The sequence below is a fragment of the Mytilus edulis genome, chromosome 13 (genome assembly GCF_963676685.1).
Source record: "Mytilus edulis chromosome 13, xbMytEdul2.2, whole genome shotgun sequence".
In the NCBI taxonomy this organism is placed as follows: Eukaryota; Metazoa; Mollusca; class Bivalvia; order Mytilida; family Mytilidae; genus Mytilus; species Mytilus edulis.
The window spans coordinates 54649492-54673345 of record NC_092356.1 but is presented as its reverse complement, the minus strand read 5'-3'; the positions used below and the strand labels follow the sequence as shown (position 1 = coordinate 54673345).

At 33.1% G+C, this 23854-nt stretch overlaps 4 protein-coding genes across 5 annotated transcripts; 3 read left to right on the top strand and 1 right to left on the bottom strand.

Annotated features, from left to right (window-relative positions):
- Positions 1–1233: 1233 nt before the first annotated feature.
- On the top strand, positions 1234–5061 carry LOC139502069 (uncharacterized). Its single transcript, XM_071291396.1, has 4 exons — positions 1234–1422; positions 2434–2641; positions 3609–3696; positions 4252–5061. The coding sequence occupies exons 1-4, from the start codon at positions 1415–1417 to the stop codon at positions 4917–4919; spliced, it is 972 nt and encodes a 323-aa protein (XP_071147497.1). The 5' UTR covers positions 1234–1414; the 3' UTR covers positions 4920–5061.
- Positions 5062–8503: 3442 nt separating this feature from the next.
- LOC139502068 (uncharacterized) lies at positions 8504–12431 on the top strand. Its single transcript, XM_071291395.1, has 3 exons — positions 8504–8633; positions 10330–10625; positions 11526–12431. Exons 1-3 carry the CDS (start codon positions 8620–8622, stop codon positions 12176–12178), a joined length of 963 nt encoding a protein of 320 aa, XP_071147496.1. The 5' UTR covers positions 8504–8619; the 3' UTR covers positions 12179–12431.
- A 2080-nt stretch (positions 12432–14511) lies between these two features.
- LOC139502091 (uncharacterized) lies at positions 14512–19620 on the bottom strand. 2 transcript variants are annotated; one of them, XM_071291445.1, is made up of 4 exons: positions 19548–19620; positions 17175–17228; positions 16217–16512; positions 14512–15806 (listed from the first exon to the last, which is right to left on the bottom strand). In XM_071291445.1, exons 2-4 carry the CDS (start codon positions 17180–17182, stop codon positions 15133–15135), a joined length of 978 nt encoding a protein of 325 aa, XP_071147546.1. In that variant the 5' UTR covers positions 17183–17228; positions 19548–19620; the 3' UTR covers positions 14512–15132. The 2 variants fall into 2 exon arrangements, with proteins under 2 accessions (XP_071147546.1, XP_071147545.1); XM_071291444.1 differs by lacking the exon at positions 19548–19620 and having other exon boundaries at positions 17175–17259.
- A 44-nt stretch (positions 19621–19664) lies between these two features.
- Positions 19665–22510, top strand: LOC139502090 (uncharacterized). The gene is made up of 3 exons (XM_071291443.1): positions 19665–19810; positions 20444–20739; positions 21783–22510. Exons 1-3 carry the CDS (start codon positions 19776–19778, stop codon positions 22433–22435), a joined length of 984 nt encoding a protein of 327 aa, XP_071147544.1. The 5' UTR covers positions 19665–19775; the 3' UTR covers positions 22436–22510.
- The last annotated feature ends 1344 nt before the right edge of the window (positions 22511–23854 follow it).

The following is a 23854-nucleotide window of genomic DNA, read 5'->3' as shown; positions in this document are numbered from 1 at the left end:
GTTTGATAACGTTTTTTTTCCGCATTTTTTACATCTACATTTGGGTGTTCCTAACCTTCAAGATAACATCAAATCAAATTTAAGTACTATGTATGCAGGTTTAACGCCGCCTTTTTTTTATAATAAATTAATGTTTGCAGATGTTAATCTTTATTACAATGCTTGAGCAACATTATACTAACAAAGCAAGCAAGCCAAACCAAGTATTCTTATCCAAGCATTTGGAAATTAGCTTTAAATGTTAAAACTATATTCCTCTTGTGTCCAATATATTGGATTGAAAGTTAGAGTACCTATATCTAGTTTATCTAAGCTTGTTTCAATTTGTTCTTTAGATCTACATTTGTAATTTTTAACAGCGCAACTGTCTATTGATAAATTAAAAGTGCAAATGTTTATTAACAAAAACGCAAATAAAAAGTCCAGGAAGGGCTAATTTCGGACTAAAATTTGAGGTACATCTGATAAAACATTTTTTAAAACACTTTTAAAAAGTATCTTCTTGCATTCGATTCAATAGTTATTGTAAAGGATTGTGACTGGCATGGTCATTAAAAACGCTCAAATTCAAGCTTATATATAAAAAAAATCTATCAAATATGCCATTTAACGTACCTTTTCAGATGATTTCTATCAAAAATAAGTGGCCGCATTCGTGTTCGCTCTCAACATTTATATGAAATGTATTATCATTGAATACAGCGTATATTTAAATATTAAGTATGAACACTTTCATTTTAGACAGAAATCGTCTAACAAATGGCAAAAATGTTTAAATTGTGAAGATATCAGTGTTTTGCATGACATAATTATGATGCTAGTATCTGATGTATGGTCATTGTATTATAAAAAAAACAGACCATATGTATATAACAAAAGCATGTTACTTTTTTTAATAAATAACTAAAAGTTAACATTTTAACAATTTTGTAAAAACGCAATACTTTGGGGGCTAAAGGGGATATTACCGGACCTACTCCCTTCACATCAAAGAGTGCATACTTTTGGCGGGGACTGAAAGCTAATAATGTTTCCAATCACTATAAAATGTGAAACGCTTCTTACTAACGTTTTTAGTCTAATAGCGTATTCGAATTATCGCCACTTTTTTCAATAGGTGGCTACATATTAAAATAAATATTGGACTGTATTTAAACATGTTAAACTAAAAATAGATATCATTATTTAATGATTATATTGCATACTTTAAATTACTACTTGTTGTGAAACTAAATTATTAGTGTAATTATACACAATATAGATTAGATATCATTACGACGTACTTTAACTTACCAATTGTTGTGAAATGTATCCTCTTTAAATAAATACAAATAACATGGACAGTTAGGATTGATTTTAAAACATATATTGTACCGATACAGAGGGGATTGATTTTAAAATATTTTATTTCAAAATGAATAGGTAACGTTTATATGTATTCTTTTTCTTCCAAATCTTCACATCCTTTGTAGGACAATCACACCGTTAAGGCATGTAGAACAAAACCCACCACCATAAATGTAGGAATATATGTACACTATATTTTGAATAATGCTATCCTCCACCAATATATACAGGATTATTTTTGTAGTTGCACATATATCTTGTTGTATGTATTCTTAGTTGCGTTTAAAATTGTTAGACTAGTTACCGGACATATATACAGGGGGATATATATGTCTACGTAGTAAAATAGTAAACTAGTATTCAGTTATGTGATTTTGTGATTTGTGATTCTTTTAACGATCTTGATTTACAGGACAAATTCATTTTTTTAATGTCAAATGATGCTATTCAACCATTTTTAGCTAAAACTTTGTATCAAATGTTTTATCGAAGAAGATATTGTGTACAGTAATATTTTAGTACATTAGTTTTAATTGTTTTATAATATGTGTGTTATATTTCTAAAGTGTCTCATAAGTCAGTAATTTGGCTGGTACCAATATTTTAATTGTAATATTTATTATTTAATTGCATATTATGTAATAATGTACTCATTGTGTTTATATTGGTATGTGACACTATAATAAATTATTCTGATTCTGATTCTGTGAAAACTTTAACTAAACAATGTATACATAACTGAATTTGATTCGCATTAACTAATTCGAATGAGTTTGCTTTACTGTCTTAACGTCGTTTACTTTTGAATAGCATCATCAGTTAATTTATTATTATTTATTTCGAATCACAATTAAGTGGGTATCCACATTACAGTATAATTCGAATGTAAAACGAATTAAACAAATTTACATAAACAAAAACGTATTTAGAATGCGAATTGAATGATAAGGGGGAGGGGGTGTAAGTATTTCTTTGATTAATACTACAAACTGTACCTTCGTTGATATATTTTGTTGTAATACCTTGGATACTGTCTTGTTGATCTGTTTTGCTCTTATCTCATTTATTCATATTCCATCTTTTCAGAGACGAAATTCTAGAGAAGTTAAAGACTAATGGTTATGTAGTAATTCCAAATGTTTTATCAGAGGAAGTATGTGACGAACATGCTGGAAGTTATAAAAGATGGTATTCAAAATTAAAGGATACTGGAGCAAGAATGATGCAGCAAAGGTCCGTCATACAATCATACAAAGTTGGTCATTTTGATACAACATGGAAAATTAGACTAAAGGTATATGTTTTTTTTTAAACAATAATGTAAATAACAAAGTTAGTTAAAATACCCACAAGTGACTTATCACTCATGTCTTATCATAGAACTTAGGACATCGGTGCCTAAAGGGGTTACTAATCTTATGGGTACATGCAAATAACAGGCTTCCGTCTGTCCGTCCGTAATTGTTAGTGCTTTCATGTGTACTCTTCTAGCCAAATTTTAATGAATCTTATATCATAGGTTTTTGTCGGGAATCATGTTTTGGACAAGTTCGAAAATCAGTGCTGATCAATTATCTTTAAAAGTAAGGTCCCCCTGAAAACATTAATTATATGGAAAATCACATCGTTAGAAGTGCACTCATATGATCATTTCTTGCCAGATTTTTATGAAACTTATATCATAGCTTTGTATTAGCTATGTCTTGGACATGTTGGACGAGTAGAACAATTAGTGCTGATCAATCATTTTTGAAAGAATTATGCGGATGTATTGTAAACGCTTTCAAGTTAACAAATCTTGCCAGAATTTTTATGAAACGTAAAGCAAAGGTTTAAATATAAATGTTTTTGGCACTTTAGACAATAAGTTCTGATCATAAATATTTTTAACGAGTTATGCCCCTTGTAAATATTAATCATAATGGAATTCACATTGCATTTGCTCTGAAGCCATATTTTTTCTGAAATAATGACAAAAAGTTTTTAAGAACAAAAACGAGTTTTTAGTTATTGCCCTTGTACCTTGGAAAGATAAAATATGTGCAACGCCAGGGACATTGGAACTATGTTCTTTTATTTTAATATGATTAATTGCATGCATATTGAGTTTTCAAGTATTGTCCTTACATTTCTACTAAGCATTTGGCTACCTAGTATAGGACTTTGAATCAATTTCGTGCTGTACAATGAATTATAAAGTATTTATTATATTCTAAAATATTTTCCATATCAATAGATATTGATTTTGTTTTCATTTATAGGTGAAACCGGTTTTCGAAATGGTATGGGGGACAAAGAAACTTCTGACAAGCATAGATGGAATTGCTATTGCTATGCCTTCAGAAACAGGTAATTGACTAATTAAATCATGTTATAATCGTACTTTAGTCATCATGTATCCTTATTTTTACCTGGTTAGCTTTGTATGTAAACCGTCGCTTTATAAGAATATTCGCCTTTTTAATACCGGGTATAAATAGATGTCCGCTACTAACGTGTTATAAATTCTGTAGAAAAAAAAATAAGAAAACATACAGAGATATAAGCATAAGCTTTATAATAAAATGCATATGATACCGATTTTCGTTTAAACGAAATGTTTTTTAGATATACACTTTCGATCAAAGAACTCAAACATGAACGATTCATTATAAGCAAGATTGCATTCAGAATGGGTTCTAAATACTAAGTAATGCTTCCAAAAAGTCATATTCAAATAAGTGCGTTGCAACCTTCGTGTTAGTACTAATACGATCTTTTTGCAGTGCATTCAGTAAAAGTTTTATTTGTCTCCTTTGTTGTAACATCTAAAATAGAAAAAAATAGAAAAGGTAATGTAACAAAAGTGATCATATAACAAATCAGTGTGTTGAAAATATAATACGCAACATATTTTTTTTAAAGGTGAAGCTGATTTCCGCTCAGATGGTGATTGTTGGGTGCATATGGACCAAGGTGTAAAACGTACAGGTCTCCATGCATACCAAGGAGCTGTTTACATGGAAGAAGCAACCGATAAAGACTATTGCTTTCGGGTAATGGTCGGATCTCATGAATTGCATTCGGAATTTTTCAAGGCTTTTCCTAATGCCGGTGAAAAATCTAAGCGTTGTGAATTTTACAAGTTTAACGAGGAAGAGAGAACATGGTATGAAAACAATGGTTGTCAGTTGATATCTGTTCCTGTTCCAAAAGGTGGAATAGTTTTATGGGATTCGAGGACTGCGCATGATACTATAGCTACACTCAGTGGAAGACCAGATACTGACAGGTGGCGCTGTGTCTGTTTTGTAAGCATGACACCTGCAATATGGGCAGGAAAAGACGATATCGAATTTAAAAACCAGGCTTACGAGGATATTGCCATGACAACTCATTGGTCATCTCAAGGTCAAAAGCGTCACAGAACACGCAAATCAGAAAAGTCAAAAGACAAATGTGATGATGTTCTCTCAATAAAGAAACTTCCTGCAATTTCACAAACAAATGAGGCCAAATTATTAATGGGCGTCGATAGTTACGATTTTGAAGATGGCGAGGCTAATGGTCCACCAGCCCCTAATTGGATGTAATTCATATCAGCTAAATATAACATTTCTAATTGAAGTCTAGATGTCACGTCTTGGAACGTAACATATAAAGAAATTTTGAACTAATTCACTGACGATATTAAATAGAATAAGCCAACTAATCTAATAAAACAGTTTACCGATATTTTGTATTGCTTTTATATTTCATTAGTTTTTAGTAGGTCTCGGTGTAGTCGGTCATTTTCCAACATTTAAATATTTCGTTAATATAAATAAACAACAGCTGTATAGAGAATGGCGAAGGAGCATCTGAGACAATTGAACAATTGAACAAAGGGAATGTTAAAAAATGCGTGAAACGCCAAACACTTTTATTCAGTCCCATCTATTGAATGAAACGATGATAAGAACATACGCCTTTATTATTGTTGAGCTTTTTAAAGGCAACAGTAGTATACCAGTGTTCAAAAGTCATAGATCGAAAGGATAACATTTCAGTCATCAGCTTCATGGAACTCACATATTGATATTATTTATAAAAAAGCATGCTCTCGTCTATCTGTGCTTCGTCAAGTTAAGCATTTATTAGATAGGAGTTCACTTATACGTATGTATTATGCTTTTATTAGACCTATATTAGAGTATGGTGATGTTGTATGAGTCAATTGCTCCCAGCACGAGTCTGAGCTTCTTGAAAATATTCAGATAGAAGCCGCTAGAATAATTACAGGTTTACGACGTAATTCCTCCAGACAAAAACTTTATATTGAATTCGGTTTAGAAACTCTGGAGAATAGACGTAATAAACATAAGCTTATACTATTCTATAAAATATTAAATGGGATGACATCTGCATACTTATATGAGTTAGTCCAGCCATATCTTCCCAGACAAACCCCTTATACTTTGAGGAATGAAAATCACACTTTTCATCCGCCTCTTGCTAGAACTAGCTCTTATTTCAATAGTTTCATTCCTTCCACTATAAGACTTTGGAATAGTCTTCCTTTGAGTTTACAAAAATCCCCAAGTTTGGGTATATTTAGAAGTGGACTGGTAAAGTTTTATAGGACTGATGATATATTTAAACCCTTCAACTATGGGATAAGGAAACTTAATATAAGTCATTGTCAACTCAGAAATAATGCTAGCAACCTAAAATCTCATCTGATTAATCAATTCTTATCCGAGAACACTTTTTGTGTAAACTGTAATCACCCTGTTGAGGATAACAAACATTTCTTTTTCATTTGCCCTAAGTACAATGATGTAAGACAGATCCTTCTTGATTCCATTAACTCCATTACTGATAATGTTGATATAAATATTAAATTATTACTTTTTGGAAACAGATTATTTTCATATGATATGAATATAATTGCTATTTTAAAATCTGTTCATAAATATATCAGTGACACTCAACGTTTTGTTTGAAACTAACTTATTTTTTGTTTCATTTAGTTTTATTTTTATTTTTTTTCCTCCACTTAAACATTAATTCATTTAATCTACTAAGCAAGCTTAGTGTCTCTTTCAAGCCATATATATATATTTCTAATGACTTATAAAGGATATTTGCATGTTTCAAGGTTCTTGAATACATGATGAGTAATTGCCTATATACTTAAATATACTTTGCATTTAGTAAGAAACACTGTAAACATATATTTGCTCGTGTGTGCTCATAAGTAGCATGCATGTTCCACTACATGTATATTGCATTATTTCAATACAGTTGTTATAATTGAATTATACCTTGAACATGTAATATGGAGAGAGCTGTTATAGGCTGTACCTGTTGCTCAATCCTTTTCATATCTTAAAATATGTTTGAAATCAAATAGATCGAAAGAAAACAAATCCGGGTTATAAACTTAAACCGAGGGAAACACATTACCTATCAGAGAGAACCATAGGATCATCAGGAACACTTTAAAAACGTACGGTGACCTTTTGTTGTTAATTTCTGTGGCATTTTGGTCTCTCTTGGAGAGTTGTCTCATTGGCAATCATACCACATATTTTTTTTTATATAGAAACAGAAAAAGATCAGACACTTATTTCAAAAAATGTCCAATATACGCGGATAATTACTGAATTTTTTAGATAATAAAACAAATCTGGGATTTTAACTTTCGATTTACAAATTTAATGAATTTATTTTAAAGTACTTTCTTACAGATAAATTGGTTTATTCTCAGAATGTATAAAATGATATAACACTTAATAAAAGTTGAGCGTTCTATCTATTTATTATAATCTCCTTAATACCGTTTTCTCTCGAACATCTTAATGTATCAAGCTTTTGATTTAACAGAGAATGGAAACGGGAAACATGTCAAATAGATCATAACCCGACCAAGGAGCAAACAATAGCCCGGTCAAGAGTCCACCAATGGTACTTCAACGCTGCGAGAAAATCCTCCATTCGAATGCGGGCCTTTACATACCTGTTCAGCGAAATGAAAACAACCAATACAATCTTAAGTTTAACTATTCATTATTTAAATATGATATACAAAACATGATATTATATGTAATTACACCTTATGTAAGAATCCGGGGTTTTGATTGGTTAATAGCCAGTGTATTTTTCACCAATTTACTGTTATCAAATGAAGATCGTTCATTTTTAACGCCGCCGGGGTATTTGCTAAAAGGATATGCCTTTTTTACCCTCTCTGCCGTGGTATTTGCCAAAAAATACTCTATCCGACTGGACGCTTGTAACGTCACGATCATCAATGCGTTTTAGTACATTAACATTCGGTGTAATTAAACAGATATATCATGTTATTGAGGGGTATTTGCGAAAAATACCAGTCTTGAGAATGAATTTCCCTCGCCTTACGGCTCGTGAAATTTAACATTCTCTCGACTGGTATTTTTCGAAAATACCCCTCCTTAACATGATATATCTGTTCAAAATACTTATCACTAGCTATTCTAGATGTGGCTGTTTTTCATGTACATTCTAAATGCTAAACGAATGCTTTCGTGAAACATGTGAAAGTATTAATTCCAGGTTCTCTAACGTGTTAAGATCCCAGATTCTTCATTATCCCTTTGTACCACGTGTATCGTTAACGAACAGATTTCAGTAGAGGAAATTTGGCCAATTACTTTATCCTGTGGTTTGATAGTGGGATATGAACTCTAACGATCGCTTAGGGTATAGAAAAATCATCAGGCCAGTAGCCAGGAATTCCCATTGGGGAGGGGGGGGGGGGGTATTTGGACTCGCGAACTCAACTTTAACAGTCACAATTCAAACAGAACCTTGACTTGAATTAGTGCCTATTTGTTTTCAAGAGGGGGTTCGTACGAACCCCCTCTGGCTACGGGTATGAATTCATGATGTCAACAAGAACCTTGCTTAACTGGGTTGCCTGTTTGTCGGTATAAATACACCGCCATGCCCAGAGGTAAAGGGGACACTAACTCCGATGCTTCATAAAACCATAGCATCAACAGAAAACTTAAGGATCCCAAAGGGATTTTAATTGAAATTATGATACACGTGGTACTCGTGGACAATAACAAACCTTTTTTGGTGTTTACACTATGTGTATCTCGTGTTTTTCCTAGTATATAGTGGTGTTTACACTATGTGTATCTCGTGTTTTTCCTAGTAAATAGTATCTAATTTCTATTTTTAGCATGATGATAAATATAGGTAGTGTGTTTACCTTGTTGTGAAATTATTATTTGTACGTACGTACAGCAGGTGAAAGGAAGCCCAATGCAGTTCAACCGGTATGCTATTATTTTTTAATTTATATTTTTAAATATTCAAATGAACACGAATAAAGACTATTAACTTCCAGGAATATCCAAAAACGAGATAATACGGATATTAATTTCACTTTAAAACAATGTTTTCGAAAGGATTTACCTCACCGGACACAATTACGAACGATTTTTGAACTGTGATTAATATTTTTTTATGTAGACTACTTTTCTTGAATTGTTTATACCATAGAATTAAAGATGTATGAAGGCTTTCCATTTTGCATCATATCCCACATAATTTTTTATTCACGTTAGGATACTTTAGTAAGATTTGCGTGACCTCGTTTTACGGGTCAAGAGACCCACATATGGACACAATTCCGAACAGCACTATATTGATATATCTTGCAGGAATAATCAATGACAACAGTCTAGATTGATAAAGCATACATTTATCTTTATCTGAAACACATTTTCATAGGAAAATAAGATGCACAAGTTTGTTTTTTACTTCAATTACTTCAGCAGTGGTTGCAGACGAAATGTCGGTTATGTGTAAAGGAAAGATTTCTGATTTTTTTTGTTTTTTTGGAAGTTCCTCCTTTAAAGGAGCACCGAATTCAAGTTTATCCATTTCAGTGGTGTACTTATCATTCATCTATGAATTTTTTTTATATAGGTCAACATTTCTTTCGGAATTCTCTGGAATTTTCAATAAAATTAACATATTTTCTTTTGACCATAAATAGGGTCACAAGAGTCTAAAAAACGTCAATTGTGGGGTTATTTGGGCAAGATAAAAGGCATTACACATATGAACAGAATCAGGAGATATTTTTCCTTCTATATATTAACAAAAGAAGGCAATATGCACTTACCTTTATGGTTTTTTTTATATAACTTGCAGGCCAGATTGCCGTTCTTATAATATTTTCAGAATTATTTTGTCATCGTCATCAACATTCTCCAAGTGCACATAATTTGTATTATCACAAAAACAAGGGAATTTTAATAGGGTTTTTATTTATAAAAACATTTATTGATTAATATAAATAAATATGATCTCAGAGGGCAAACATTGGAAATCGTTCGTAATTGTGTCCAGTCGTAATTGCGTCCTGTGGGGCTATTTCTCCATGGACAAAACGATACCAAAAGTCAAAAGGGGTTAATCTTTTGACAGAACTATTTGTAAGAGTCAGCGATCTTCTCAATTTATAGGACAGACACTGTTTGATATCTGTTGGTAATGTTATATATCCAATGTCAATGAATGTGTAGATTTATAAACAAGGAAATGTAACTCTTGAACAAATTATCGTATTTTTAGCACAGTAAATAACTTCAGTAAACCTGGTAAAATATCATATGAATCATAACTATAAGATTAAACTGTGTTGATATTATCTTTTTATTATAATATGCTATAAGTTCCAGTACGTCGATGTTTAATTTAATTGAAACCCAACCCGTAACACACGAGTTATTAACAAAAGAAAAGCATGGAGAAGTCAGAACCTACTCTTTTTGTACAAGAAATTATAGGTATGTGCTATCTTGTCACAAACAATGTACCTATATACTGTATGAACGTAAATATTATAGTATGTTATGTCATATAAATATTTTTAATTCTTAAATTATAACTTGAACGATTCTAACATTAACTAACATGGTTAAACCAAACTAACAGTTTTTGATACGTATTGTTTTTATTTAGAGACGCCGTTATTAAGAGTTTAGAGGATAATGGTTATGCCGTGATACCAAATGTATTAAGTTTACAAGAATGTGACACGTATATAAAAGAATATAAAGATTGGGCTAAGCAGGTTGAGGATACTGGCATACCATTCACAAGCTTTGAATCACTCATTCAAGGATATCGTATTGGGCACTTTAATGCTAGCTGGAGGGTGCGACTTAAGGCGAAGGAAGTGTTTTCTAAGATATGGAACACAGAAAAGTTGTTGTCAAGTATAGATGCTGTGGCTTTGTCATATCCACCCGAAGAAGGTATGTGACAAAAGTATATGTTATGGTACGATTTCGTTTTCACCAGACTCGCACTTCGACAATGCATGTCTCTTCAGTAATGCTTCACATAATATCATATCGTTTGGATACAATTTTTCATTATAATTGCTATCTAAAGTTGTCAATGTCTACGTTATTTGGTCCCTGGTTAAGGGTTGACTGTTTTTGTAAACATTCCAAATCTTCTTATTTTTATGTATGAAAATACCAAGCTACTGGTACAAAAATTGAGCATATTGAATCATATTTAACCAAATATTGAAACTACAACTGCCTGTAAAGCATTGATCAATATACAGGTTACGGAAATTTATATTTTTTTATATCAAAGGTTACTATGATAATAACTTGTTTTTTCCTCGGAGTTAAGTATTAATGTGATTTCACTCTTTAAATGATAAAAAAAAGTAAAAATGTAGTTAAACTGAAAATTGGTTATGTAAAGATATAATTGCAGCTGCCGAAAGTGGAATCAAATTTCATTTGAAGAAGGTTTGATTGATGAATGGAATGTTTGCGTTTCTGTGTTTGGTTTGTTGTTGTAAAGATGCCAAGTGACTTTTATTGTCACTTCATATAGAATATTTAGTGAGTGATCTGGTGTCTATTGTTTATCTTTTTCTTTATGGAAGTTTGATTAGGTATAAGGGAGCGGAAATATAAATAGTATGCACTTGTCCAAGGACAACCCGGCCAAGTGATTACAAGAAATGTTCTTGACTTATTTTTTGTTTTTGTCCTTATTATGACTGCGACTTTCCAGGACAAGAAGTTGGAACATATTGACCTGCACGAGAAATGTGTGGACAAGTCGGTCGTGTTAATACTACATCCTATAGGTATTACAAAACTTAATATAAACCGACATTTATTTTTTAGGTAATAAGTTATATGCAAAACCAAATCAAGAATGGCTTCACATTGACCAAGGCGGGCACAGAATAGGTCTACACGCTTTTCAAGGAGCGGTTTATCTAGAAGAAGCTTGCGAAACTGATCACTGCTTTCGTGTATTAGCAAAATCACATAAAGAACATGAAAATTTTATGAAAAAGTTTCCTCATGTAGGTCCTGAAACTAAGGAAATCGAGTTTTACAAATTAGACGAAAAAGAAATAAAATGGTACATTGAGGAACGAGGATGTACATTAACAAAGGTTCCCGCGCCAAAAGGGGGAATGATCTTGTGGGATTCTCGGACAGTCCATGATAATTCCAAGCCAGAGTTTGGACGTCCGAACAATGACCGGTGGCGACATATCGTGTTTGTTTGTATGACCCCAGCTACATGGGCAACTCCAGGAGATATAGCTAAGAAGCATGAATCTTATAAAAAATTATTAATGACATCACATTGGCCATCCGTTGGTGTAGGACTATTCCCCGAATCACCATCACAGACGACTCCTTCAATAACAGAGCTACCAGAAATAGCAAAAACAAAGGAGGCAAAATTGTTAATGGGAATGGAGTCATATGATTTTGAAGACGGCACCACAAATGGTCCACCAAATCCTGAAATGAAACTGTAAATTGATGTTTTAAGGTTTTTTTTAAAGGGATATCGTAATGTGTTAATTGGGCTAGAATAACGGGGATGGAAAATCTATAGAGATTCAACGATATAATATTATAGAGATAGATAATTTGAATTCGTTGAAACATTACTCTGTGTTGAATGTTGAAGTCCCGTGTGCAGTTATTACACATACTGCTCATACATTGTACATGTTATTATTCTTCACAAACATTGGAAGGTTTTATCTCATAAAGTATTGAAATGTGTTTTGTGTACTGTTGTTCGTCTTTTGGTTGTTATTTGTTTATAATGCCCCTTCCGTACAGGAGGGAGCATTAAGTTTTAGCCATGTCCGTCCATACATCCGTTCGTTTGTCCGTCCGTCAAAAAATTGGTTTTCGTTCTCTAACTTAAGTTTGCCTCAATCAAATATTATAAAACTTTTATACAATGCTTATTACCCCAAAATACAGATCAAGTTAAAATGTTGGTGTCGTCACTACTAACATTCTAGAGTTATGTCCTTAAGAAATGGAAAAAATGCTGAATGTTTTGTTTACGTTTTCTAACTTAATAAGTTTGCCTCAACCAAATGTTATGACACTTATACACCATGCTTATTACCACATAACACAGATCAAGTGTAAATTTTGATGGTGTCACTTTTACCATTCTAGAGTTATGCCCTTTACAAATATAAACGATGCTGATATTTTGTTTCCGTTCTCTAACTTTAGTTTGCCCAAACTCAACGCATAGCATCTTTTACACTAATAATCTATCATGCGTTTTACTACAATTCACAAATCAAGTTTGAATTGTGGAAAACATAACTTTTACGGTTCTAGAGACATGCTCTTTTACATATAAAAAACTAGAGGCTCTAAAGAGCCTGTGTCGCTCACCTTGGTCTATGTGCACATTAAACAAAGGACACAGATGGATTTATGAAAAAAATGGCGTTTTGGTGTTGGTGATTTGTTTGAAGATCTTAATTTACCGAACAATCTTGCTGCTTACAATTATCTTTATCTATAATGAACTTGGCCCAGATGTGACAGTGGAAAGATACATGTAAAATTTTACAAAAATTTCCAAATTTATGAAAATTGTTAAAATTTAACTATAAAGGGCAATAACTCCTTAAGGGCTCCATTGACCACTTTGTTCATGTTGACTTATTTGTAGCTCTTTCTTTGCTGTATATCATTGCGGTTTAAAGTTTATCTCTATCTATAATATTCAAGATAATAACCAAAAGCTGCAATTCTTTTTTTTTAAATTACAATTCAGCAACCCAACAAAAAGTTGCCCAATTAGTCTGAAAATTTCAGGGCAGATATATCTTGACCTAACGAACAAATGTATCCACTGTAGATTTGCTCTAAATAATTTGGTTTCAAAGATATAAGCCAAAAACTGCATTTTACCCTATATACTATTTTAGCCATGTCGGCGTTCACGGTTCACGGGAGGGGTCATCGGACACATTTGTTTTAGACTAGATACCCTAATGATAATTGTGGACAAGATTGGTTAAATTTTTCTTAGTAGTTTCAGGAGAAGATTTTAGTAAAAGATTACAAAAATTTACAAAAAATTGACTATAAAGGGCAATTACTCCTTTAGGAGTCAGTTGACCATTTTGGTCATGCTGATTTATTTGTAGATCTTACTTTGCTGAACATTGCTGTTTACAGTTTATCTCTATCAATAATAATATTCAAGAAAATAACCAAAAACGGCAAAATTTCCTTAAAAATTACCAATTTAGGGGGAGCAACCCAACAACGGTTACTCCGATTCATCTGAAAACATTAGGGCAGATAGATCTTAACCTGATAAACTATTTCACTCCTGTCAGATTTACTCTAAATGCTTTGGTTACAGAGATATAAGCCAAAATCTACATTTTACCCCTATGTTATATTTTTAGCCATGGCGGCCATCTTGGTTGGTTGGCCAGGTCACCGGACACACTTTTTAACTAGTAATGAGTGTGGCCAAGTTTGGTTTAATTTGGCCCAGTAGTTTCAGAGGAGAAGATTTTTGTAAAAGTTAACTACGACGGATGATGACGACGACGGACGACGGACGCCAAGTGATGAGAAAAGCTCACTTGGCCCTTCAGTCCATGTGAGCTTAAAAGTGGCTGAATGTTTCGTTCCCGTTCTCCAACTTACTTTTTTTGTCAATCAAATGTTATGAAACTTATACATAATGCTTAATTATTACCACAAAACTCAGATCAAGTACGAATATGGGTAGAGTCATCTTTGCCGTTCTTGAGTTTATAACCCTTTATAACGTTGTTTGTTAGCGGAAGCATTAATTGTGACCGAAACACACATTCCCATTTATTTATTGTTCTTATGTTAAAGATACAAACACAACGCATTGTATTAATCTCAAACTCAATGCATACATTAAAAAGTACCAAGATAATGATTGTCAGCATAATATTTACAATTATATATATGTATCAATAATTTAATTTTTACATAACATGTTTAATAGATTTAAATTAATAAATGTATGTGCGGTGCATTAGAAATGAGCTTAAACGATTGCGCAATGTTTTTTTACAATGGTAAAATTAGGGCGGGGGCCTATATAAATTATGTAAGAATAAACTTTATTTTTGTTTCCTCTTGAAGGACTTTGATGCAGATAAAAAAACGTGATTTTAATAATGAATTGTGAGGTTGTAACATTAAAATACAGTACTCAAACAAGTTGTGTTTCATTGCATTTAGGTAGATCAGTATAACAATGAAGAGTTCATAAATGTGAACACATGGCTACAAAATAAGTGTATCATTTTAGCATATAAATATTTTATGCTTGTTTTAAACAAAATTCTATAAACATGACATATTAATTTTATAAACAATATTCAGCTGTATATGACACAAAAAAATAGTATATGGTAGCCAAGCTGAAATGGCACAACATATAGTCCGTAGTCTATGGTATCCAAGTTGGAGCAGGTGGTCCATTTGGTTTACCGTCACCAAAATCATACTTTTCAACGCCCATCAATAATTTTACTTGCTTTGTTTTGGCTACCGGAGGGAGCTCTTCGATTGACTGTTCGTCAATAAAAGCACCATCACTTTTGCGTTTCTTTGGTTTATAATTCATAAAAGCTTTCTGTCCCTGAGATGACCAATGGGTGGTAAGTTGCATTTTTTTATAAACGCCTTGCTTGAATTCATGACAAGATTCGTCAGCCCAAAAGGCAGGCGTCATACTGACAAACACGACACATCTCCATTTATCTGCGTTTGGGCGTCCGACTTCCGGTGGATCTGTGTCATGTATTGTACGAGAATCCCAAAGAACCATGCCTCCTTTCGGAACAGGAACATACGTCAACGGACATCCTTGGTCGTCGTACCATTTGCGCTGAGTTTTGTTCAGTTTGAAAAATTCATAATCTCTTGTTTTGTCAGCAGCTTTTGGGAACTTCTTGAAGAATTCCGAATGGTAAGCATGCGAGTTTTTCAAGACACGGAAACAGTAGTCTTTCTTCGTTGTCTCCTCTACATACACAGCTCCTTGGTAAGCATGGTTTCCCAGTCTTTTTATGCCCTGATCAAGATGTAACCAACACCCACCAGGTTCTCTGAACTGTCCATCTATAATTGTTTAAAAAAATAAAAAATTTTTTTTTTTTTATCTTGTTATGTTAATATGAGCATGCATATTAAGTCAGTTTAACAGTTGCATACTTTTTGAGTGAAAAAAAAAGTTTACATTTTTTATTTGTATGTTATGTTCGTTAAAAATACAACAGAAGAGGGGTTAAATTCATTTGGTATGACAACATAGTTTTGCTTTAGAGGTTGTCATTAATGGTACCTATTTACTTGTATCAAATATGAACTACCTTTCTGTAGAGTATGCTTACAAAATGTAAGTGCAATATCTAAGCTACTCAGTAGTTTCTCTGTTTCCCATACCAATTGACTGCCCCTATTACTATGTCTCTTGATACGGTCATAGGGGTGCGATTATTTGATTTTGATTTTTATCAAATCTTAATTACCTTTCTCAGCAGGTGGTGTGAGTGCAACGGCATCTACACTGGTCAGTAGTTTCTCCGTTCCCCATATCTTTTCAAATACAGGTTTGCTATGCAGGCGACATTTCCATGCTGCTTCAAAGTGCCCAATCCTATGTGTCTTTATAATAGACTTCCAAGTACGCATGCGTTGTCCATCATCTTTGACACTTGCATACCATTTTTGGAATGTTTCCAAATATTCGTCACACTTGGCCTCCGGTACCACTTCTGTAACTACACAGAATCCATTTTCTTTTAGCTCCTTTTGAATAGCTTTGCTAAAACGTAAAAACTAGGATTTTAAAAATGGAATTGCCGGAAATATTTGTAGATTCGACTTTATTCTTGAGACTTTCTTGATTGTGTTTTTGCTGCATTGTCATTCGGCGTTTTCGGTTCGATATGTATTGAATTTGTTTGTATGTTGTTCGCTTAAGAACATGCATTATTGTTATGACATAAAATGAAATTAAATGAGAGAAGAAAATTTAATTCTAGGGAACAGGAATAATGGCCGATTGTATTTTTTTTCTTTTCAAAACTATATTAATACTGAATTTTGACAGTCAGTAGCTTTATATTGTGGTGCGCACCTCCCCCTTTTTGAAAATCGTGGATCCAACAATGTTAAATAATAAGTAATCGCAACATTAACCGAATTGTATTTAGAAAATGCTGGAATTACTGACCGTTGATATCAATATCAACACTAAAAATATAATACTAAAGTTAAATAAAACCTGTGTCACTGTGTGACTGATAAATTAAATATTGCTGACAAATCAGATTCTTATTCTACATATATGTATTTGGTTAAATAAAACCATTAAATACTTCATATATGTATTTGTCTGTCTCATTATAAAATAATATATAGAAGTAAAGAATGTTTAATTTGCTTTTATTAATGGAACAGATACACTTTTTAAAATAATTTTACCTGTCCATTTTGGTACAGGCTAGAGAGGTCTGTTCTGTGTTCTATGCTTCCTCTCTGAATATATACGAATTTGTTGTGAAACGTCTATAAATAGGTACGATATTAGATAAGATAAGATAAGATAAATTTTATTTTCCAAATTAGGTCCCCAGGGGGGCATATACACATAACATATATGATTGATACAACATACAGTATTTTACATATAACATTGTAAAATAAACTATTGAAATAGTCATACAGGTATTATTTGTTAAATAAAAAAGTATTTGAGAGTTGCTACTCCAGAGATGTGGCAAACCCCATTTATTTATTTACTTTTTTTTTTTCTCACTTGATTTTATAATATTACCTACGTAGATCAACGATTTTGGTATTGCACAACTATTTATTTCATGCTTATTTTAAAGTTTTCCTGCAATCTCTTTGAAAATATACAATGTATGCTTTTGAAAGATTGAATTAATAAGAGTATTCATATTTATATTGACTGAATACTCTTGGTAACGATTAGATGTAAAATAAACAACAATAGGATACCCAATATTAATATTCTACCCGTGTCACGTGACATTTAATGACGTGTGTTACAAATCTTCGATATTAACAAAAAAGGATTGAAGCTTCATCATAAAATACTAGTTCTAACGATTAAGTCATAAATAAAAATGACGATAAATCCAATATTTTTATCATTAAAATGAAATATTGTAATAGTACTTATCAGGAGAAATTGGTACTACTATCAGAGAAATATAATCTCTGCTTTTATTCAATTAACATATGTTTGAAAATGTGAAAAATATATGCTGTCATCTGCACTTTCCCTTATTTGAGACTTCTTGTGAAATGATACATGTATGGTACTAGTGTGCCTGTTGAAAGCCTCCTCAATGAGAGTTAAATTATGATTTTTTTTGTCTAAATAGTTCCGCTGTACACCCAACGATTTGTATAGACTATAGCAATACAAATCATCGTTACACTGTAGTCGAAAACGTATACCCCGTTCACACTATGCATTTTTAAACCGGGTTCGACCCGAATTAATTAATCCAGATTAAATTCCAATAGTGTGAACACGTTAAACTGGGGCGAACCCGGATTAAAATTACCCCTCATCTGAGGTGGAGTTAATGTGGGGCGAACCCGGATTAGTTACCCCACATTCTAGTGTGAACGCAAAGTGGAGTTAATGTGGGGTTGTTGCCATAGCGTTACGTGACGTTTTCTGCCGTCTGTCATTGCCAATACAGAATATAGACATGGATGCCGAACATAATTCTTAAAAAAAGAGAGGTCTAACCTGGAGTGACCAGGAGACGAAGGCTTTACTTTTAACGTGTGGAGAAGGGAAAATTCAGTCAGAATTGGACAATTCAACAAGAAACACTCATGTATTTTCTTCAATTATAAGAACAATGGGTGGCTTGGGGTATCTTCGTACGGCACCGGAATGTAGACAGACAATTACAACTCTTAAAAGAAACTACTTTAATGCAAAGAACAGCAACAAATTGAGTTGAAATGGCAGAACTTGTAGATATTATGATGAACTTGAGGACATTTTAGAAGGGCGCCCGGCAGTAACCCCACCGAAAATTAAGGACTCCTCTGAAAACCATAGCTCGAGAAAAAACTCTTCTGTTGAATGTTTCTTTGTTGATTCTGAAGTTTTGGATCATTCTTCATCAGTAAAACCTGGAACTAAACAGTCCCACCAATTCCGTGAACGGGGTTTGCTCCATATCCTCCTTTCTGTCCGCGGTTGTAAATTTGAGCGTCTATTCATCAATATGCATTATGATAAGTTGTTTCTTGCCATATCATATGAATATGGATAGTAAACTGCACATTGCCAGAAAACAAAGAAATGTTTTTTTCAGTATATGGATATGAATAGTAAACTGCACATTGCCAGAAAACAAAGAAATAGTGATGACAACGTTAAATACGTTAATATAGTAATGCAAATAGACAGGAAATAATAAAAAATAAATTAAAAACATTGATTTACAAAAATTTTATCTGCTAACCGAGTCCCTGTGTACCGTAGCGGTTTCCACTTCGTTTGTTGTCACAGACACTGATTACAAGATGTTGCGCATGCGTGTCTATTTTTGTTGAAGGGAAAAACCCAAAGTGGGGTAATTCTTTTTCAAGTGTGAACCGGTGTAATTAATTCGGATTAACTAACCCGGGTTCGACCCGGTTTAGATTTCATAGTGTGAACACGGTAGTAGTCTCGCAAATAAACTCAGAGTTAAGTGTGACAAATTAATGGTGTTTACAAATATTACACAAGATTGAAATGTCAACCATAACGTTTATAAATAGAGCAATATTTTGAAAAGAAATATAGCCATACTTTACCGTATATATATGATCAGTGAGGTTTAATAGTCCTTATTTGGCATTTAAATTGTGTACATATGATTGATCCCATGATTACTATTTTTAGAAAAACTTGTTATATTTATGGATTATTGTATGTATTATGCATTGAATCAGGATATTAATGTCACAGGTACTATACCTTTTTTTTTTTTTAAATAAAAGGCAATACTAAAAAGTATTCTAGTATTACAATCTTTGACTAAAATGGCGACCAGTGGAACATCGATACAGTTTGACAGGTAAAAATATTTCTTTGCGTTTTTCGTAATTAGTTTGCCATATTTAACGATATAATTAGTTTTAAAATCATGTACACAAGAACATACACTAAATAGTCATACTTCATTTGATCTACTTTGGTTTATAAAAAGTGCTGCATTTTGGTCTTGCTGTACGTTTACTTTATTAGTATTAGCAACATATATTGGTGTGAAGACAGACTCAAGTTGCAAGGACGTCACGAAAGCGTAAGATTCCAAATCGATGGCAGATTCTGTTCGTTTTTCATCGTTCTCTAATCGAGGTACGTACAAGTTCTTGACATGGATGAAGATACAGAATAGACGGTACTAGGTTGGCAATAAAAATGGGACCTACTTTTACCAACTTTGTTCTGGGTTCTCATGAGCTCGATTTTTCTGCAATGTAGTCGTGTCAAAAAAGGCATTTAATCACTTGAACATTGATGTATCAATTTTTATAGAATGACGTTAAGTATTAAAATGATATACAAAAAAACCTTGTAAATCTTTTGTTTCGTTCCATATTTCATCATCAATAAAACTGAGTTAGGAATAGATGTTATTGGTTTTTTTGTTAGCAATTTCCAATTTTCTTGTATTTGATATTGTACTAGAGCATTTATTTTTAAGAGATGGAACCATCAAGGAACTTGAGGAAAATGGTTATGTAGTAATACCAAATGTTTTATGTACGGAAGAATGTGATCTCTACAGTAAAGAGTATAGAGACTGGGCAAAACAACTCGACAATGATGGTCTACCATTCACCAGTTTTGAATCCCTCATTCAAGGGCACAGTATTGGCCATTTTAATGCAAGCTGGCAAGTACGACTCAAAGCGAAAGAAATATTTGCTCAGATCTGGAAAACGGACAAATTGTTGTCGAGTATAGATGCGGTGGCTTTGTCTTGTCCTCCAGAAGAAGGTAAGTTTATATCTCAATTGTAATGTGTTCTTGTCTCATATCTTAGTCCAATAATCTTTAGATTTTTAAATAAGTTTATAATTGTGGATATCATATTTTCGAGTCATTCGAAATTCTTTGAAAAAATCTGTTTTACACTTAAAGCAAATAAGACCTTGGTAGATAGTTACATGTCTTTCGTTAAAGACAATATGTCAGCAACTACGTATATACGTATATGTTTTTTTGTGTTGTTGGTTTATTGTGTCAATATCATACAACATTATGTAAAAAAAATCGTGTTCATTGTCTCAACTGTAGTTTCTGTAGTACGATTATTCTTGTCGGCAAATAGTTAAAACCACAACCGCTGTTCCTACTCGTATTGACCTAACAGATATTATTCGAAATTAAAATGTAGCTTTTGTTGGATAAAAGATTTGATATGAGTATCAATGAAACAACTCTCCATGCTAGTCACAACTTGTAAAAGTAAACCATTCTAGGTCAAAGTACAGACTTAAACACGGAGCCATGGCTCACACCGAATAGGACGCTACTAGCATATAAAGGGCCCTAAATAACAGATTTAAAACAATTCAAACAGGAAACCAACAGATAATCTATATAAAAAACGAGAAATGAAAAACATTCAATTATTCAAAAATATATATTATATAGTAATACTGTACTGACACCAGTGGCGGATCCAGAACTTTTCCTAAAGGGGGGGGGGGGGGGGGGGGCGCTGACTGACCTAAAGGGGGCCCGCTCCAGTCATGCTTCAATGATTCCCTATATAATCAACCAAATTTTTCCCACAAAAGGGGGGGGGGGGCAGCCCCCCCCCCTCTGGATCCGCCTATGGACACTATTAATGAATTTAAATACGAACATTTAAACCTTTTATATATATGATGTCCGACCAACGGTGTCTTAAAAACCTTTATCATTAGAGCCACTCTTTGCAGTTTATAAGTAACAAATATTGAAGTTCAACTATTTTCTGGATTTATTCATCTTTTTAGAAGTTCAATTATAATTCTGTACATTTAAATTATCAGGAAGCGATTTGTTTGCAAAACCAGACCAGAACTGGCTTCACTTAGACCAAGGAGGACAGAGAGTAGGACTTCATGCTTACCAAGGAGCGGTTTATCTAGAGGAAACACTTACAACTGATCACTGTTTTCGTGTATTGGCTAAATCACACAAAGAGCATGACAATTTTATGAAAACCTTTCCGTATGTAATTAATAGAACTAAAAAGACCGAATTTTTCAAATTGAGCGAAAAAGAGAGAAAATGGTATATTGAAGAAAAAGGATGCAGACTAACAAAAGTTCCCTGTCCTAAAGGTGGAATAATTTTATGGGATTCAAGGACAATTCACGATAATTCTCGCCCGGAGTTTCGACGACCTAATAAAGACAGGTGGCGCCATGTTGTATTTGTTTGTATGACTCCTGCAGCTTGGACTACCCCAGCTGATTTAGCTAAGAAGCGCAATGCTTATGAACATTTAGAAAATACAACACACTGGCCGTCGAAAGGTGTATGTATTTTCAAATCATCCCGATCATCAAAAAACTCTAATGCACTATCGGAGCTACCAGAAATAGCTAAAACAAAGGAAGCAAAAATGTTAATGGGAATTGAATCATATGATTTTGATGACGGAGAACCGAACGGTCCTAAACAACCAATTGAAATTTAATTAATTTATTAACTCTTGTGAATTTTGTAAGACGCAGACGATCATGAATCATTTTTAAATAGATATATATTTTAACATTTTGCCCTTTTTATTTTCGAATACCTCTCTTCGTATGCATATTCCTGAAACTTTGTATGTACATCAGAGGTCTGTATGCACTTTAAACAGGTTTAACCCCACATCATTTTGTACCATGTGTAAATTGTCCGTCGCTGTTTGTCTCTGTTTCTTGATCTATGGTTGGGATTAGTCTGTTGGTGGTGGCAGGTGTGGTCTGTTGTATTGTCCAGTACAGTTGTTGATTCCTATCATATCAATTTTATGTACTGCCATAATTTTTAAAACCCTTATCCGGTGCTATGGAAACACCAATTTGTCTTCCCAAATTGCAGCCGGTAAGAAGTAATGTATTCGGAAAGGATAAACCAAAAACGACTTCGTTTATACTTCAGACATACGTTCTTACTTTAAAGAATAGATATGGTACTCGTGGTACTGCTTCACTCACATGTTGACGCATCACCGGATCAGATCCAACTTCAAAAACCGTTTTCGATCCGTGTCTTATACGCTTTCCATGCTCAGTCGACATACTGCCCGCGAAATATAACTTGAAAACTCTTCGCGGGTATCTTCTAGTGCTATCTTATTTTATGTTAACAGTGAAGGGATTGGAAATGTTAACTTATATTACTTGTGATTAATGAGAGACAGTCCAATCTGGTTAAGAGACACTAATTCGTCGACATAAAATATAAATTTTGTGGTGTAGCGTTTTGAAAGTATAAATAACTTTCTTGTACCAGGCTCAAGCTAGCAGCCACTCGCTAGCAGCCACTACGCTAGCAGCCAGTTTTCGAATATGTCCATGAACCCAAAAGTTGCATAAGAATCAAACGTACTCAAAATGTTTTTATTAATATATAAACCCTATATTATCAGTTTTTAATACATAATTAAGCTATCGAAGTCACTATTTAATGAATTTAAAAAAAAAATTCTAGTCCTGTTCAATAATTTAAAGACAATAATAATCGCTGTCAATATATACCAAACAGGATGCTGCACGCTTTTACTTTTAATAGTCAACAGCTTTGAGTGTATATACAATTGAAAATAGTTATAAAAAATTATTGAAATGCTTGTACATTTGCTTGTCAGACTCTGTCATCAGATATATTTTTTGTGATATTGTGCCAAATAGCTTTCCATATTCTCGACATCCTGTCAAATAGTTCCTATAAAGTTACAATTGTTCTGCGTTACAAGAATAGAAAGTTGCGCTCGTGCTTTAATATTTATTTACTCGGACAAATCTGTTTTAATGAAATTTCTTTTTCTATAGCAGAGGTTACCGCTTACTTTTGATTAGCCGAAAGCTTTATTTTTTGTACACAAAGTATGGTGGGCAAGGAAATT

Bases quoted from the DNA above. Each gene is read 5' to 3' on its own strand.
- LOC139502090 (XM_071291443.1), top strand. From the start codon at position 19,776: ATGGCGACCAGTGGAACATCGATACAGTTTGACAG. The intron at 19,811-20,443 runs GTAAAAATATTT...TTTATTTTTAAG, and splicing joins ACATCGATACAGTTTGACAG to AGATGGAACCATCAAGGAAC. The intron at 20,740-21,782 runs GTAAGTTTATAT...TTAAATTATCAG, and splicing joins GTCTTGTCCTCCAGAAGAAG to GAAGCGATTTGTTTGCAAAA.
- LOC139502091 (XM_071291445.1), bottom strand. The intron at 15,807-16,216 runs GTAATTAAGATT...AAACAATTATAG, and splicing joins CACACCACCTGCTGAGAAAG to ATGGACAGTTCAGAGAACCT.
- LOC139502068 (XM_071291395.1), top strand. The intron at 10,626-11,525 runs GTATGTGACAAA...TTTATTTTTTAG, and splicing joins GTCATATCCACCCGAAGAAG to GTAATAAGTTATATGCAAAA.
- LOC139502069 (XM_071291396.1), top strand. The intron at 2,642-3,608 runs GTATATGTTTTT...TTTCATTTATAG, and splicing joins CATGGAAAATTAGACTAAAG to GTGAAACCGGTTTTCGAAAT. The intron at 3,697-4,251 runs GTAATTGACTAA...TTTTTTTTAAAG, and splicing joins TGCTATGCCTTCAGAAACAG to GTGAAGCTGATTTCCGCTCA.